Raw genomic sequence first — 18,257 nt, 5'->3', positions numbered from 1 at the left:
GCTGGGATTCCCCTGGTGGGATTCCCCTGCAGCATCGCAAAAACACAGAAGTCCAGAGGTGGGGTTTCCTATGGAGGGGAACCTCAGGGGAATCCCAGCAGCGCAAAAACAGGCGCTTTGGCTGACAAAAGGGGTGAATTTTGGGCTTGCACGCATTAATCTCTTTTCCATTGATTCCTATGGGAAACATTGTTTCGTCTTACAAACTTTTCACCTTAAGAACCTTGTCACGGAACCAATTAAGTTTGTAAGACAAGGTATCACTGTATTGGGTAAGGGAATAGTTTGACTTGGGGCTTCCATGTTTCCCAGATTTAATATAAGCCAGACTTGGGTTGTTCTTGCCTAAAATGACTAAGAACAACAACAGGAATCTTCTAAAAGAGAAGCTAGTTGGATGGCAATGCCAAACAACTATAGCAAACTGTGTGTATTTTCCAAGAATGCCTACAAAACAAAGAACGATGCTGGAGACTGGCACATGGAAGTAGACCAGCACTTTGACAATAATGTTTTAAAAATATTGGGTAGGCAGGAAAGTTGGTAGGTGTCAAGGAGGCACCATCCACTTTTATAGATTGTCAATCAGCAAAATAAATGCAATCAGTAGCAATAGCATTTAAGACTTATATACGACTCCATACTGCTTTACAGCATTCTCTGAGTGGTTTACAGAATCAGCATTATTGTCCCCAACAATTTGGATCTTCATTTTACCGACCTTAGGATGAAAGGTTGAGTCAACCTTGAGCCATTCAGGATCGAACTGCTGGCAGTTCAGTAGAGTTAGCCAATGCCAACTCTATGTGCAGAGTTCAACTGTTTTTCAGAGACAAACTTTAACATAATAAGGGCACTGCATTCTAACCACTGCACCACCATGGCTCTTGATTACTGTATAAAGTAATTAAATATTTAATATGTAACATTACAATAAATAAATAAATATATATATATAGTAAAATATATTATACATACATATACTGTATGTATGTATGTATGTATGTATGTATAATAAAAATATATAAAATTATACAAAAAATAAAAATAATAAAGTAATAAAATATTTAATATTAAAAATATTTAATAAGATCTCCCTCTGACCTATCCTTACATTAAGTTCTTCAGCAGGAGCTGCCAGTCTTTGCTGTAGTAGAACATCATAGCTGTTGAATTCTCTTTCCAGAAAAGTTGATTGATGACTTGTAACTTTTGGCACTTAGGCAATACACTTTTCAGATAAAATACAAGGTTTCTTATATTTTATTTTACATTGTGTTATGACTGCTTCTTTCTTATTAATTGTCCGAGAAATGTTATCGTACAATGGGACTCACAAGAATCCCATAACAAACTTAAGTGTTGGAATATATTGCTACACCTACATTACTTCAGCAACCTTTGGATCCACCCTATAATGCTCATTTGTAGTATATTATCCCGCATCACAGAGAGATGAGGGCTTGAGATAGAGTTAGTTATCTAGGCCAGTGTTTCCCAACCTTGGCCACTGGAAGATATCTGGACTTCAACTCCCAGAATTCCCCAGCCAGCATTCGCTGGCTGGGGAATTCTGGGAGTTAAAGTCCAAATATCTTCCAGTGGCCAAGGTTGGGAAACACTGATCTAGGCAACCTACAATGAATGCATAATTCCACCTCACTGCTCACATGCTTACTTTATGGTTCTCTGGTCTACTAAACATAGCTGTAGTCCACTGCATTAATAGAAAGTAAATGCAATGCCTTTCAGATGAACTCTGCACATAGAGTTGGCAATGCTAACTCTATGTGCAGAGTTCAACTGTTTTTCAGAGACAAACTTTAACATAATAAGGGCACTGTTGCTTAAAACAAATAAGCTGAGCTTCTACTCCCCCTCCTCCACATGGCTGAAAATGACTAACTTCCATCTGCTTACATGGCCTCCTTAAAGCAAACAAAGTTTTGTTAGCTGGTATTTCTTTTATTCCCTTTCCCCCCTCCAGAAACTGTATGTGTATATTTTATTTTATCTTATCTTATCTTATCTTATCTTATCTTATCTTATCTTATCTTATCTTATCTTATCTTATCTTATCTTATCTTATCTTATCTTATCTTATCTTATCTTATCTTATTTTATTATTTTATTTTATTTTATTATTTTATTTATTTATTTTATTTTATTTTATTTTATTTATTTTACAGTATTTTATTTTATTATTTTATTATTTTATTTTATTTTATTATTTTATTTTATTTTATTTATTTTATTATTTTATTATTTATTCAATTTTTATGCCACCCTTCTCTTTAGACTCAGGGCGGCTTACAACATGTTAGCAATAGCACTTTTTAACAGAGCTAGGCTATTGCCCCCACAATCTGGGTCCTCATTTTACCCACCTCGGAAAGATGGAAGGCTGAGTCAACCTTGAGCCAGTGATGAGATTTGAACCGCTGACCTTCAGATCTACAGTCAGCTTCAGTGGCCTGCAGTACAGCACTCTAGCTGCTGCGCCACCCCGGCTCTATTCTCCCTGTATATGCTCCCTGTTTCAAGGGCCTCGGTTTTATAGCATTGTTTGGTGAATCAGCTTCAGTATTTATTCATTCCAATCATCCAGAACGTCCAGGAGAAATATTTCCTGTTCATGAGATGACGCTAGATGTCACGGAGGAGGGATGGAGCAGAGCAATGGACAGAACTGAGTCATTGCCTACTTCTGGGCACCTTAACCCATTTTGATAGGGCTTTACTTGCTTCCACCTGCCTTTCACCAAAGACTTCAACGGTGCTCAAGGTTTGCATAAGGCTAGGAGGGTGGAGCAACGTGAATTGGAAACCGTATGCACAGTTTTGTTCAATGCCCTCCTAGAAGTAGAAAAAATGCTCTCTACATGGAGCTACCTTTGAAGAATGTTCGGAAAGTGCAAATTGCGCAGAACGCAGCCACACGAGCCGTCATAGGTCTTCCCAGATACGCCCATGTTTCTTCAACACTCCGCAGCCTACATTGGCTGCGGATTGGTTTCCGGACACAATTCAAAGTGTTGGTGATGACCTATAAAACCCTCCATGGCATCAGACCTCATTATTTGCGGGACCGCCTTCTGCCACATGAATCCCAGTGACCGGGTAGGTGCCACAGAGCTGGCCTTCTCCAAGTCCCGTCAACTAGACAATGCCATTTGGCAGGACCTAGGGAACGAGCCTTCTCTATGGGGGGCCCAACCCTCTGGAATTAGTTCCCCTCGCAGATTCGTACTGCCCCCACCCTCCTCGCCTTTCGTAAGAGTCTTAAGACTCATTTATGTCATCAAGCTTGGGCCGATTAGATCTTGGCCCCTGGCCAACGAATGATTGTGTGATTGTTGTAAGAATGGGTGTGATTGATTTTTCAATCAATTGGGGATTTTTCATATAGTCATGTAGTTTTATATTAATTTGATTAATTTTATTGTAAATCACTATTTGTAAGCCGCCCCGAGTCTTCGGAGAGGGGCGGCATAGAAATCCAATAAATAAATAAATAGGTTGTGAAAAAGAAATGCTAGCAAGGCTTTGATTTGATTGTGGTTCATCTGGGCAATAGTGTAGCTGAAGGGCAAAGCATGCTTGGGGGAAAATGCAGGCAGCCCAGCAGAAAAAAACAACACAAAAAACAACACAAACCAACCCACTTGAGCTTTGACTAGCTTTAAGTTCCCAGTACGAAGTAGTCGTGACTACTCTTGCATCATTGCAGAAGAATGTGGAATGAGTCTGCCAATGTACTACGCATACAATTAAACCTAGCCATAGGAAAAAACAAACCAGAGAATGTTTATCATAAAGCATCTACAAGCAATCCTCTTGATACCTAGAGATTTTGATAGGTTTCCTTGTTTGCTTTAATTGACTTGAGCCCTTCCAATTATTTTCCCAGCATTTAAGCAAAGTAAGGAAATGCCAGATGGTACCCTCTGGTCTTCAAGACTTTTCTGAAGATAGTAGCCAGATGTTGAAGACAGTTGAAAAATCTGGAGGCAGTTAAGCCGAGGTTTCACTTCTGCGTGTTGAGCAATAGGGCGAGGGTAGTGGAAACAAAATGAAACTATTTTTTTTAAAAGATTAATTTCTGGCAGCCATTAAAAGAGCAAAAGCTGTTCTGTGCCTCTCCATTCTTATAAAGCCTTAATCCTAAAGGAAACTTTTTCCAAGTCTCTGACAGCTCCTAAAAATTTAAGTGTCAAAAGATGGGGCGAAAATATGCAGACCAAACAGTGGTATTCAAAACATTTGCAATGCAATCAATTCAGTGCAGCTCAGGCTAGCTTATAAAACGGTGAGACCAAATAGGAATTCTGTTATAACTATGAGGAAATGTAATAAACCACATTTTGCCTGAAAGCAACTGGGCCCACAGTCCTGTTTCCTCTCGTTGCAGAATTGTGTTCCATAATTACCTTGGTGGTATTTAAACACTGCAGTGGTTTCCTTCGTTGCCTTTTTAGCTTAATGGAAAGAGTATAAATCAAGAACCCCATTTTCCTTCATCAGTATTCATTTAGAAGAGGGTTGGGCAGTCTTGTAACTTCTAAACGTGGTTTCTGAGCCTTTTCGAACTTTTTCTCACCGGCGCCATTACCAATTGAAAACAAAACCTCCTGCAACAGGACAATTTAGGTTTAGCTATTGTTTTTGGCCAAAACATAGAGAAAAAATAATAGAAGACGGGTCAATGCCCTCCCCCACCTTTCCTACAAAACCCAAAACAAAACCTAACAGCAGAAAACTCCAGCTTCAACTTGCATATCATGGCTATATCCATTTTTTTTTTAAATCAGCCAGCAGCAAATTAAAAAAACACTAAGGATCAGAATAACAGAGTTGGGACCTTGGAGGTAACAGTAACAGAGTTGAAAGGGATCTTAGAGCAGTGTTTTTCAACCAGTGTGCCGTGAGACATGGTCAGGTGTGCCGCGAAGAAGGAAGCTCAGGTTTCGGTCTCGCAACTTTTTGCTGAGAGAGAAAGAAAGAGAGAGAGAGAGAGAGTGAGAGAGAGAGAGAGAAAGCAAGAGAGAGAGAGAAAAGAGAGAAAGAGAGAGAAAGAAAGAAAGCAAGAGAGAAAGAAAGCAAGAGAGAGAAAGAGAGAAAAGGAGAGGGAGAGAGAAATGAGCAAAAATGGGAGGAAAAAAAGAAATGAGAAAATGATTGAGACAGAGAATGAGAGGAAAGAGAGAGAAACAAAAGAGAGAGAGAAGTGACTCTTGATTTAAAGCATATGATAAAAAGCACCCAAAGAGAGAAAAACCCCCAGCCCTCACCTGTTTTTGGAAAGGGTTTCAGAATGTGTACACACACACACACACACAAGGGGGGGAGGACACAGGGATGGAAAAAAGAGAGGAGAGTGTCTTAGGGTGTCATTTTGTGTCATTTTGGTTGGTGCTGTGCCCCAGGATTTTGTAAATGTAAAAAATGTGCCGTGGCTCAAAAAAGGTTGAAAATCACTGTCTTAGAGATCCTCTAGTCCAATGGTTTTCAATCTGGGGGTTGGGACCCCTTTGGGGGTCAAACGACCATTTCACAGGGGTCACCTAAGACCATGGGAAAAGTCAAATTTCCCTAAAGCTTTTATTCTGGCGCCTTGGAACATATTTTTACAAACCGACCAATCAGGCGTTTACAGTGGGGGTGTCCCTCTGACCTTCCTGCCAATCTGCTTAAAGCTCTGTTGGGTGAATTAGTGCTAGATTTATGGTTGGGGGTCACCACAATATGGGGAACTGTATTAAAGGGTTGCGGCATTAGAAACCACTGATCTAATCCAACTCCCTGCTCACACAGATGATCTATACTAGGGATTTGAACCGCCAAACTGGCGACCTTTTTAATTGACAAGCTCAGACAAGCTAAGAAGCCATTGAGCCACCTAGTCAGGAGGTTGATTTTCTAGTCCAGCCTCCTGCCCTATATACCTTTCAGACAAATGGCGACAGCTTGTGTTTTTCCTGTTCAACTTTGGACTAAAGCTCCATAAGATAATAGGCGAATATAGCTCAGTCTTTTTCTGTTCTAATTTAACAGATTCTCCTTACAAGATGGCAAAAAAGGCTTTTCTCCAGAGAAGCTAAACAAGACGTTGGTTCCTACTAAATTTGGTTCAGTATTATTTATGAATTTTCATTTGCCGCCTATCTCTTGTCCAATGATATAGTAATTACTAAAACACAACTTTCATTGAGAAAAATATGTTGTTTGTAAAGTGTGCTTATCACTCAAACACAGGGGTAGGCAAAGTTGGCTCTTCTATGACACGTGCACTTCAACTTCCAGAATTCCTGAGCCAATCATGCCAGCTCAGGAATTCTGGGAGTTGAAGTGCACGTGTCATAAAAGAGCCAACTTCGCCTACCCTTGCTCAAACACAACAATGTTGTAGTTTTTTTTTTTTTTAAAAAGTCAGATATAGGAGCAAAAGAAATTAATCCGGTAGATCAGGAGTATCAAACTCGCGGCCTGCGGGCTGGATGCATCATGTGCTGGCCTTGTGGACTCCCATTTTAGCAAAAGGGAAAAAAGAGTCACCACAGGTCATGTTGACGACATGACCACGCGAGTTTGACACTCCTGTGGCAGGTTAATGTGTTTCAAACTGTCCACAGGCTTCTGTTACCTCAGCATTTCCTTTAGAAATGACTTGCAAGAAGTTTTAAGCAAAGACATTGGCTGACTTTTTTCATCCTGAGGCCTGAAACTTCTAATAAGGGCTTGAAACCCAAGCAGATTTAAGTTCTATCATTGGAAGTCAGGTGGTGTGGAAAGTGAATAAATAAGACGAAGCGGTGTCGATTGGTGGGATTCTGGGGGAGCGCCTTCTCTGTGGTGGCACCGGCTCTCTGGAACCAACTATCTCCATAGATCCGCACCGCTCCTACCCTAATGGTTTTCCGAAGGCCCGCTTTGCAGGGAGGCCTGGGGCCATTGAGCTCTAGCACCTTGCTCCGGCCTAGTAGAAATGAATGTCTTAAACTGGGGTTTTAATTGTTTTATTGCTGTTGTTTATTATGGTTTTACTTATGTACGCCACCCAGAGTCCATCTGGAGTTGGGCGGCTTATAAATCCAAGTAAGTAAGTAAGTAAAATAAATACATGAATGGATAAATAAATACTTTGTACCTTTCTTCTATGCCCAACTTTTATCTCCTCAACTGAGTGCTGAAACCACTGTATAGGTCAGTGATTGCGAACCTATGCCACAGGTGCCACATGTGATTTTCAGCTCGCCCAGAGGCTCTAGGAGGGCATTTTTGGCTTCTGGAGAGTCTCCGGTGGGATTGGGCGGGGGGGCATTTTTGCCTGTGGAGACTGGGGAGGGCAAAAAATGGGACTACCGGGCCCACCAGAATTTGGGAAATGGGTTGTTTCAGGTCTCCAGAGGGCCTACAGGGAGCGGGAGAGGCCATTTTTGCTGTCCCCAAGCATTGAATTATGGATGTGGGCACTCGTGCATGCACAATAGCACAGGCACAGGCGTTTTCGGGACCTGAGGAAAAAAAGGTTCACCACCACTGGTATAGGTAGCTCTCGACTTACGACCACAATGAGACCAAAATGGATGTTGCTAAACAAGGCATTTGTTAAATGAGCTTTGTTCCATTTTACGACCTCTTATTACAACTGTTAAGTTAGTAACGCGGGTTGTTAAACGAATCTGTTTAACCCATTAACTTTGCTTGTCAAAAGTTGGCACAAAGTGATCCCATGACCCTGACACAGCAATCATCATAAATGCATGCCACTTGCCAAGCGTCCAAATTTTGATCAGGGGACCAAGGGAATGCTGCAATGGTCACTTTTCAGTGATGTTGTAACTTTAAACGGTCACTAAATGAACTGTTGCAAGTCGAAGCTGCCTGTAGTAACCGATTGCCCAATCTGCCCATATGTCACAAGCTGTGTATTTGTGCTGTGTACTACTCATATCTTTCTGGCAAACCATACCATGGCCTGTTACAATTTGTATTGTAGCTTTTATGCCCCATGTTCTCATCTGCCATGTATTATTTCTGAAAGGTATGGTCCTATTGGTTACTTGCATCTTGCCACGATGAAAAGCTTACTCAGAATTGATTTTACATCCTTGCCACGTAAATGTCATTATTGTAAACCTATTTACTTACAGGACATAACCTTCCTTCTGAAAGATGAATTCTAGAATTTCTTCATAAAAGGCTTTTTTGCCACCCACTGAAACATTCTTTCTGGAGTCAAAGGCAGCTACTACCTCAACTAGCTGCTTGGGTGTTGCTTTTCAACTCTTAAATAATCTCTTTCTAGAATGGGTCACCAAATATGTTGGCTTTCACCTTGTGTGATAATTGGAAATTCTAGAAATTGAAATTTCAACTTGCTTGGGCGATACCAGATGAGAAATGGCTGCTTCCATCAGGCCATGTATTGTAACCATTGTGGAAGTCACAGCTCTCACATCTAACTCAGGAGTCCTCAAACTTGGCAACTTTTAAGACTTGTGGACTTCAGCTCTCAAAAATTCTCGAATTCTGGGAGTTGAAGTCCACAAGTCTTAAAGTTGCCAAGTTTGAAGACCTGTGATCTAACTCACAATAATTCCATGATACATTCATGACCTACAGGTCATTCTTACCAATCTGTTATTTGCACATTTTCCACTTCCTTCCGCTGTCTAAATTTATTCACATAGCACATCTCCTCCTGTTCATCTCTGCACCATCATATTAACTCCACAGTAAGTACCACAGTTCTTTCTGAGCTGGTCTTTTAAAATTTGTGGCAAAGCCCATGCCAAACTAGATTTTTCATTTCCTGGTGGAATCTGTACTGGTAATGTTGAACTACAAGGCTAATAGATGGATTTGTTGGTCAATGTTTTGAAAATGCTGTACCATCAGATACCTCATCACATTATTGTGTTAATGTATATAGAAAAATAAATTGCAAACATTTTCCTACCAAGTATCAGCCCATATTTGAGCACATGGATTAGGGAAATGCACAAACTGGCCTAAATCCAATATGGCAGATCTCGATCCACCTTTTATTTCATATCCTTACATCAGAGTACCCTTTAGCTCACATGCAAGTGAAGTAGATGACCAGTGGGCAAAGTGCATGACCAAATGCATTGTTAAAGAGGCTTAATTATCAGAAAGAACTGGGCAGCCTAGATTTTTAAAGGGGCTCATTATAGCAAATACTTCATCAGATCAGAACTATTGTTTCATTTTTAGATGCACTTTGTTTGTTTTTTAAAAAGGCACCAATTACTTTATGAAACACGAACATGGTGTGTCTGATTTATTTTCCTGCTTGTCTGCAGGAAAGATAAGAGGGTTTTGATGGAGCCATAGTAACAAAGGCCTGCTGAGGTGCAAAGAACTCTTAGAATTCCTATCCACCGAACACAGTGTAAGGCTAAACACTACTGTCAGTTTAATATATAAAGTGGGCGAGGACTGGGAAACCCCTAAGTTCAAAACCACTTTCAGGTATGGAAGCTCACTCTTATCCCAATCTATCTGGCATGCATTGGAGGGGAAACTGGAAGGAGTGCTTAGATAGGCTGAGTTTCTGAATGAAAATCAGTATACTGTACAGCTAAAAAAAATTAATGCAAAAGCCTCTTCTACATTTCTAAAATAATTGAGTGCACAAGCAATCTGTTCACTTTACTTCTTTTGGATGAGAGCTGGGCCATACAATTGTACAATTGCAAATAATAAATCCCAGACACACCATTATTTAGAAATATGTGGGCCCATGTAATGAGGTTTATCAGGAGGGGAGGATTTCCTTAAAATGTTTAGGATAATTTTTCATCCAGAGTGTGTATGCAATCATTTAACTTGGCAAAATGGAAAAATAAATGGGTTGTTTCGGGAAGAAAGCAAATTAAAATAGTGACATACTAGCAACAATTCCTGGAAGCATGAGGTAAGGTTTGGATTAGGAAACAAGGCATTCAATCTTTTCCATTGGAGAGGAACTATCTGGCCCTTAAAGTATATCTTCTGTATTTTCTCACCTGGTATAATTTGATTTGAAAGCAGGAATCCCATCTGCTGAATTAAGAATTATTCTGGGTATTAAATAGCTTGCTATATTAAAATAGTGTTTTTCTACAAACAGAAGTAAAAACCAACAATAACATTAGCTTGGCTTATTTTCATATGATGTTTGGAACATCAGTGTTCTTAAAAACTTGTGCAAATCTGGTGTTAAGAGGATTTGGCAAAGTAGTATCTCATTCTCTTCAGGAGCTTCCTTTTACCTTTTTTTTGCAAGTAAAACCAGTTTCACTGTCAATTCTTGAAAAAACACTTGGGATTTATTGATTTAAACTGCAAACAGTCGTTACAAAAGATTCTCTTAAATAAACTCACACAAAGGAAAAAGGAAAGAAAAAGCAATGTAGTGAACAGTAATGGGAAAAATTACATTCAATGTGTTTTTTGTGCCAGTAATGTTTACTTTTAAAAGAAGAAACACTCCATTCTTGGAATACAGAAATGCAAAGACAAACTACATTTGGAATGTCTTCAGACAGGCACTTGAAACCAAAGGGTAATTTTTTTCCTTTAAATACTTACAAAAAAAGGAAGCAAAAATCTTCCTTTTCATCATCTCAAAGCACAGCTTATGCTTATACATTCTAGAGGCCAGCAGTGAAATCCGCATTCTACTGAAGTCACTTGACAAAATTCTCCAATGACATCAGTATAGGCACAGAATTTCACTCCACCTGGGAGAGGCCTTGTTGGGCAAAGTAAGTCAAAGAAGCACATGAAACTCAATTTGCAGTCTGACACAAAAATTGGGAACGATCTAAAATAAATAATCCGAACACAGTTGTTGCATTTTTTAAATTAAATTTTCATTTTTAAAAAATAAAATAACCAAAAAAAGTGTAAAGTTACAAAAATGTCATTGTAGTATAATATATTAAACTGTGGGGGAGGGGGAAAAGAAAAAAAAAAGACTTCACAATCTTAAGATTAATATGGAAGATCATAATTTAAACATAAAAGAATATATTCTATGAATTCATCATCCAGATAAATATGAACAAAATTAACAAAAAAGCATAGGTTTCAGCAATAAATACGTTTTGATAAGTTAAATAAGCTTTATATTGTTGTGCAGTGACAAGCAAAATTTGCTCTCCAATTTCTGAAGTTATACAAAATTAAAAACCCAGGGGGGAAAAATAAAAAACAAAAAGCTTGGCGTGAGTGCTCTATGGATAGGTCTATTGTACTCTAGAGCAAAACCATTAAAGCTATGACTACTGGAACTTTTGTTTACACGGAACTTGCATGTGTGGAATGAACACCGTTAAGATACCCCTCCCCCTCCCCACTTTTTGTGAAGTTGTCACATGTACATGCGGGAGAACCTGTAGCACCAAAAGCAAGTCGTTCAATGTCCATCTGGCTTAACTCTCCATTTACCAAGTCCCACGCATGTTGAGTGAACTGTCCATTCTCGGCTGTTCTTCTGGCTGACCTGAGTTGATTCAGGCAACAAGCCTTTATAGAATGTGGAAGGGGCTGGATGTTAACCGATGTCCACCTGCCATGTGTCTATTGGACACAGGCAAAGGGAGGGAAGACAAAGGGAAGAGGTTTCTGCATCTGAACTGCTGCTCGTGGCAGGAGTGGCTGGTTCTAGATTATTCATCCTGCACATCTGGAAATGCAGAGCTCTAGAGGTGCTGCTGGTGCCCTCTGCAGCTGGAGAGGTATTATAGTCACAGTGAACGTATTAAAAGGCACTATACTTGTAAACGTTATCACTTTTTTTTTTTGTAATTTGGCACTTGTGGTTTTTTTTCAGCCAGTGTCTGGACTCTAGGCAGGTGGACAACCTTGGAGTTAACATCAAACCCAAAGATGCTAAGGGAGATTTGGGAGAGGAAGGGGGCTACAAGCTTAACATCGTAATACATGTGGGAAGAGGCCAAAAGGCAATACCAGATTATTCGTCAGAGATGGACAGTCTGCTGAAGATGGGAAGACGTCTTGAGGTGTCCAGGATAGGGGAATCCGAGCCGCTGTGGCTGCTGCCAGAGCTGCTCAGATAACCTTCCTGGTCAGAGAGGGAGCCCTGTGGACTCGGAGGAGAGTCAAACATATTTGGGGACTCAGACATGGGTCTAAGGAGGAAAGCAGTGGGTGAGCCTCCCCCAGGCACTTGCATCCCCATGCTAGGAGCAAAAAGATTGGTCAGCTCCTGGCTGGAGAAGGTGAATGGATTGCTGGCACAGTCAGGCAGAGTAGGAGAGCCCAGGAGGTCGTCACTTATTATGGGTGGCGGGGTGATTGAGGTGGGGCTGTCCAGCAGCCCATTGGCAGCGATAGCACTCGGGAAGCCAGCAAAGCTGAAACTGTGTTGGAGGCGGGGCCTTTCGGCCATCACAGGCTCTCGGCCGCCGCCAGCGACAGCCCGGCGCTCCTCAGCATTGTGGATGAAATGACAGCGAGGCCCGTAAGGGCAGAAGCCGATGGTATGGAAAGTGCGACAGAGCTCCGTCTTGTACTTGGGGTGGCGCGTCAAGCTTCGCAGCTCGTGGATGCCGTGAGCGAACTGGCACTTGTCTCCGTATTTGCAGGTCCCGTTCTCCTCAAAGGGGCGGCAGAGCTCCGTCTTGTAGCGGCTTGAGTTGACTTGCCCGCTGGGTTGCTTTTGCTGAAGCAGGCGCTCTCCCCCTTCGGAGAAAGAGCGGTCTCGAAAGCGGTTCTCCCTGGGTCCCAAGGCAGGGCCTGGCTCTCCTTTAAGGCTGTTGAGGAGATGGGTAGGGTGGAACTTAGAATTGGGCAGGGTGACAGAATGCCTCCTGGGGAAACCCCCGCCAGCTGGAGTTCCTACCGCCTTCCTGTCCAAAAGACACCCTCCAGCAGCAGAGGGACCGTAATTCAGCATCTTGTTACTCTGGAAGGAGGAAGTAAAAAAGCAGTCAGCAATCCAGCTTTCCTTGTTTATTATGCCCTTAAACCTGACCATTCCACTATCCTTTTTCCACAGCTGCACAACTGATTTGTCAATGGTAAAAATGACTAAAGCTCTCTCCTGTATCAAACAAGTCAACCTGTAGGAAGCACAAATCACTAATCACAAGCCGTGAAGTAGTAAACAATTCAGATTTTCAATGCCTTTCCCACAGGCTCATATTTACTGTATCAATGAAACACATTTTGATTTGTCCTAAAGGTGTATCACCATACAACAGGAAGAAGTTATCAGCCATAATCTGACCATTATACCATAGTGCTTTTCTCAGAATTCTGACTGTAGACTTCCCTAATTTATGCACAAGAGCTGAACCTCCTTTTAACACAATTCCTGTGTTTCCACTAATACTTTCAAAGTCTGTTTTTCCAGGAACCCAAATTGTAATTCTTGGTGAGAGCCTACACAAAATGTTTATAACAATAGCAATAGCATTTAGATTTAGAATAAGAGGTGTGAGCTGTGGGACAGATATTAATTAGAATTTCTCAATTCCTATCATTGTGCCCTTTCACTTTGTGCAAAGAAATTACATTTCATGGGACTCACACATGACTTCATCTCTCTAAAAATTTCTTTCCAGTTAAGTTTTCTGAAACACTCCCCCCCCCCCCCCCGCCAAGGGATCTGTAAAAAGTTCCAAAGCAACTTGTAGTTCGGGTACATGTGATCTCCACCTTAAAAAACGCTTTATATTTCAAAACTGATCCCAAAACCTATACTGCTTAAAAATAAATAAAGGGAACTCAAATAACACATCCCTAAATCTGAATAAAAGAAACATTCTCATTGAATACTTTGTTCTGTACAAAGTTGAATGTGCACAACAGCATGAGTCTTCGGAGAGGGGCGGCATACAAGCCTAATAAATAATAATAATGTGAAATTGATGGTCAATCAGTGTTGCTTCCTAAGTGGGCAGTTTGATTTCACAGAAGTTTGATTTACATGGGAGTTATATTGTGTTGTTGAAGTGTTCCCTTTATTTTATTTTTTTGAGCAGTGCATTACAAACTTTTAGCCAAAAAAAAAAAAAAAGAGGGAAACCAAATGCAGAAGAACCACTCCCACACCACTCTTTTTGCAAAGTGGTTAGGGACGCCAGAAGCCCAAGTTGTGGAATCCGAAATTGAGGAAGTCCCCTGGCTTTTTTTTTTTGCTTCCCACTGCCTCAGGGCACTAAAGCAGTGTTTCCCAACCTTGGCCACTTGAAGATATCTGGACTTCAACTCCCAGAATTCCCCAGCCAGCATTTGCTGGCTGGGGAATTCTGGGAGTTGAAGTCCAAATATCTTCAAGTAGCCAAGATTGGGAAACACTGCACTAAAGCAATCAACATCCCCTTCACAAAAAACTTGAAAATGAAAAGCGTACACCCAGCGACTTCGGCTAAACCAAGATAAGCCAGCCAGAGAGGAGGAGGAGAAGAACGCAGCCACACGAGTGGGCTGAGAGATAAGAAAAGCAAACTGAAAGGAAGGGGGGGGGGAATAAAGCGAGCTAAGTAAGCAATGGCAGGAACCGGGGAGGCGGGAGGGGGCGGAGTGACTTAGCCCGTAAACGGTATTTTTGCTTAAAAGCCTGAAAGCCAGACCTCCCTCCCTCTCTCTAAAGCTCCCCCCCCACACACACACACTTCCCGTCGCCCATCACGCACGGCTCTCGAGTTCCCTTCCCGAGCAAAAGCCCAGAGCGTTGTGAAGCACGGCGGCGCGCACCAAAACCTCGCGGGGGTAAATTCGTGGCAACAGCCATCTTTCTTCCACCCCGCGAAAACAAACGCGGTTGGTGCGCAGGCAGAGCCGAGTAAGTAATACACACACACACACACACAAGCCAGCTTTTTCCAAAGCAGGGCGACACACAATCCCAGCGACACGAGCACAAAAACGGGGCGGCAAAAAAAAAAAAGGCTTTGTTGCATTCCATCACATGGGGAGGAAAAGGGGGGGCGGCGAGAGGAAACACGCCTTAAGAGTCCCGAGTACCGAATTTAGGATGAAGGGGGGGGGGGGCCGCACGCTTCCATACAAAAAAAAAAATCGGTTTTGAACAATGCAACTTTAAAAAAAAACTTTTCCTAACTTTTTGGGTGAATGTGGCGCAACCGTTTCAAACTCGGTTTTGTGTGTTTTTTTAATAAAAAAAGGTCTAAGTTACTGGGGGGGAAATCCTAAGTTACTTTAAAAAAAAAATCTAAGTTACTTTTTAAAAAAATCTCAAAATAAATCTTCAAAAGCTCCAAATCAATTCTGGAAATAATTCAAGGGAGAGTCGAGCAAAAACACAAGAAGCAGAACTGAACCCAAAGTCAAATGGGAAAAAAAATACTTCCCCAACACACCCACCCACCGAAAGCGCTACAAAAGAAATACAACTAAGATTTGGGGCTCCACCAGACAACTTTTCCCAAGGAACTTTCTCAGCTCTCAAAAGAGCAGTTAGTTATTAAGGACCCCCCCCCCCCAAAAAAAAAAGACAAATTCCTTGGGTGTCCAATCACACTTGGCCAATAAAATTCTATTCTATTCTAAAATACATCTTACGCTGCTTTTTTTTAAACGTCTTCTCCAGTTTTACAAACTCTTGAATTTGGGTTGGAGGAGGAAAGTCAAACCAGCCTCAAAGATGCAGAACGAGAGAACCCCTTCTTTTGCTCTCCCCCCCCCAGAGCAATGGGAACAAAAGCTTTTTATTTTTAAAAAAAGTTTTAGAAGATAAACTTACTTTGCATAAAACTTCACTCAAGTCGAAGATGGTTGGAGACACGAGGGCCGTAGACATCTTCAACTACCGTAGTAAAAAAATAGGAATGAAGAAAACAAAACAAAATTGGAGTCAAAAGTGGAGAAAAACCACAAAAAACAGTGTTTGTGAAAAGGCACAGCCTCTGGTTTTCCTGGGACGGACTCCCTTTTCTTTCCGCTTGGCCCCCCCTCCAGCTCCAACAATTCCCCTTTTCTCGTTCCTTCCAGAAGAACTTACCAAAAAAGCTCGATTTATAAAGTTTCAGCTCTTACGCCGCGGGGGAGGAGTTGCAACTTCATTTAAATGAGAGAGGCGGAGGGAAGCACGACGACGAAAGGGAAAAGAGGGGGATCACCCGGTGGGGTCAAACCTACCCCCAAAAGCCCTACGGGGAAGACGGGAGGGGGGGTGGAAAAAGGAGATGGGGGTGGCGGAAAGAAAGGGGAAGGGCCTCGGAGCTCTTGGGGTTTTTTTTCAATTTGGGCGTGGGGGGGGGAGTTGTTGAAGAGAGCAGTGTTTGTACAAGTTACCTCTAATTAGGCGGCGAAGGAAGGGCTAGTTAAGCCTCTTTTGTCGGGACTTGAATGTTAACATGTGACGGTATTCGCTGCACCTTCCTCCTCCTCCTCTACTTAAAGGCGGGATCACTTGTTTCCTTGAGTTTGTGCAGGCTTCCTTCGGGCTTGTGTGCACGGGCGCGACGGCTCAGGCAAAGTTTGGGGCTCTCTTTCACTTTCCGCCTCCGCCGCTGAGAGGATTTTTTTTTAATTTTTAATTTTATTGTGGCTGCCGGATCGATAAAGTGCAAGTCATCTCGAAGGCGGGGGGCTGCTGGACGCCCCTCTTTTAAAGGAGAACCAAAGTTAGCTGCCCCCCCCCCGACTTTCTTTACGAGTAACAGCCAGGACGGGCGGGCGGTCTGGGCGCTTAATTTTCTAAAGCGCGTTTCACTCTCGAAATAGGCGGTTGTGGGCCAAGCAAAGGTCGGAGGTCTTCATAAATCTCCATTAGGACCAGAACATAAGGAATTCGCATGAGTTTGCGCCAACCATTATTTGGGCTTATATGCCGCCCCACTTCCAAAAGACTCTTAGTATGAAGAAGCCACTAGATTTAAAAGTTCAATCGAGAGCCCCCCCCTCCCCGCGCAACTGTCTTTTTAAAATTAATAGTTCTTAAAAAGTTCTGGCCTCAAAATTTTGTGTGTGTTGTAATGTTTTTTAAAAAAACACTGCGGTAAAGTTTGGGAAGAAAGATTTCGAGAAAATTCCACGCACCATTTTTGTCAAATTTCCCGCTGGAAAAAGGACCATAGAAGAATATCTAAAAATTGCGAGGGGGGGGGAACACACAAAAACCGTTTGTCTGCCTCCCCACCGCAGTTTTTAGATATTCTCTTGCCACATTGCTAACGTGCGTTTCCACAAAGGGCGCTTACTTTTTTTTAAAAAAAGTGCTTTCGTGTTCATTTGAACGGCAGACTTCTCAGTGGTTGCATTTTTATCTCAGGCCTTTCCCTCCACATTTTTAAAAAAAACTTCGCTATTATGTCGGATTAGCTTTCGGTTCCTTTAACATTTTGGCGCGATTCGAGGCTGGGGAAAAGGGACACACATGCATCGGAACGTGACTGACAGCGCGATTTGCATCTGGGAAGGGAAGGACTTTGTCGTCTTGAATTGCCCCCCTCCCCTCCCTCAGCGCCCTCAAGACTTTTTAAGTTGTGGAAGAAAGAAAGGGTTGGGCGGCGGACCGAAGCGGAGCTAGTAATATTTCCTTCCTCTTTCCATGTGACCTCGCCAACTGAAGCCTCACCTCCAAGAGGCGATTGCGGCACAAACACTTCAGAGCTCCTCGGCCTGTTAGGAAACGCGGCGCCCGCGAGGGCAGTTTCCATCTCCGCGTAAACGAGGCCACTCGCTTAGCCGCATTTTCGCGCCCGCTCTCGAGCGCACCATTTTGGTTTCCTCTCTCCGCCCCCTCTCCCGGGTACGTCTGAAGCATGTGTGTACATAATGCAGGTTGTATATCATCTCCATTTTCCATCACCCGAAAGCTTCCCGCCTTAGGCCGGCTTTCAATCGCCGCTTTGATTTTTAATTCGACTGCCTCCATTTGCATACTCAGGCGTTGCCTTTTTTCCCCTTCCCTCCGCAGTGTTCCTCTTTTATGTCTCTTTGTACGTGTATAAAGGGGGGGGGGGGAAACCCCATTTCAGTGCTTCAAAATTTGGGTCGTTTCTTACTGGTTAATTTAAAGATGTCAGCCTTTGCGAATTTCAGTCGTCCCCTACCCCCACCCCAAGAACATGATTTAACTGAATTTAAACATGCCTGAGGTAAACCCCTCGCTACTTTGCGGTTCATCTTTTGTGTATTAGCTACTTCAGGGGTTTTCAAAAGGGGCTTAAATCCATTGAGAATTTTAAATCCATTAAAAATTCATAAAATTCTTCCACAGCAGTGTTTTCCAACCTTGGCAACTTGAAGAT

At 42.2% G+C, this 18,257-nt stretch overlaps 1 protein-coding gene across 3 annotated transcripts; it reads right to left on the bottom strand.

Moving 5' to 3' along the window:
- Positions 1 to 10,315: 10,315 nt before the first annotated feature.
- On the bottom strand, positions 10,316 to 16,583 carry ZFP36L1 (ZFP36 ring finger protein like 1). 3 transcript variants are annotated; one of them, XM_070758850.1, is made up of 3 exons: positions 16,297 to 16,583; positions 15,746 to 15,808; positions 10,316 to 12,940 (listed from the first exon to the last, which is right to left on the bottom strand). In XM_070758850.1, exons 2-3 carry the CDS (start codon positions 15,800 to 15,802, stop codon positions 11,987 to 11,989), a joined length of 1,011 nt encoding a protein of 336 aa, XP_070614951.1. In that variant the 5' UTR covers positions 15,803 to 15,808; positions 16,297 to 16,583; the 3' UTR covers positions 10,316 to 11,986. The 3 variants fall into 3 exon arrangements, with proteins under 3 accessions (XP_070614951.1, XP_070614942.1, XP_070614935.1); XM_070758841.1 differs by having other exon boundaries at positions 16,004 to 16,311; XM_070758834.1 differs by lacking the exon at positions 16,297 to 16,583 and having other exon boundaries at positions 15,746 to 15,997.
- Positions 16,584 to 18,257: the final 1,674 nt, after the last annotated feature.

Source organism: Erythrolamprus reginae, chromosome 1 (assembly GCF_031021105.1).
Source record: "Erythrolamprus reginae isolate rEryReg1 chromosome 1, rEryReg1.hap1, whole genome shotgun sequence".
In the NCBI taxonomy this organism is placed as follows: Eukaryota; Metazoa; Chordata; class Lepidosauria; order Squamata; family Dipsadidae; genus Erythrolamprus; species Erythrolamprus reginae.
Note: the sequence above shows the minus strand (reverse complement) of the source record. Positions and strands in the feature narration are given on the sequence as shown.

Excerpts from the sequence above, each read along its gene's own strand:
- ZFP36L1 (XM_070758850.1), bottom strand. The coding sequence starts at position 15,802 with ATGTCTACGGCCCTCGTGTCTCCAACCATCTTCGACTTGAGTGAAGTT. Across the intron at positions 12,941-15,745 it reads TGAGTGAAGTTTTATGCAAA|AGTAACAAGATGCTGAATTA; the intron begins GTAAGTTTATCT and ends TCCTCCTTCCAG.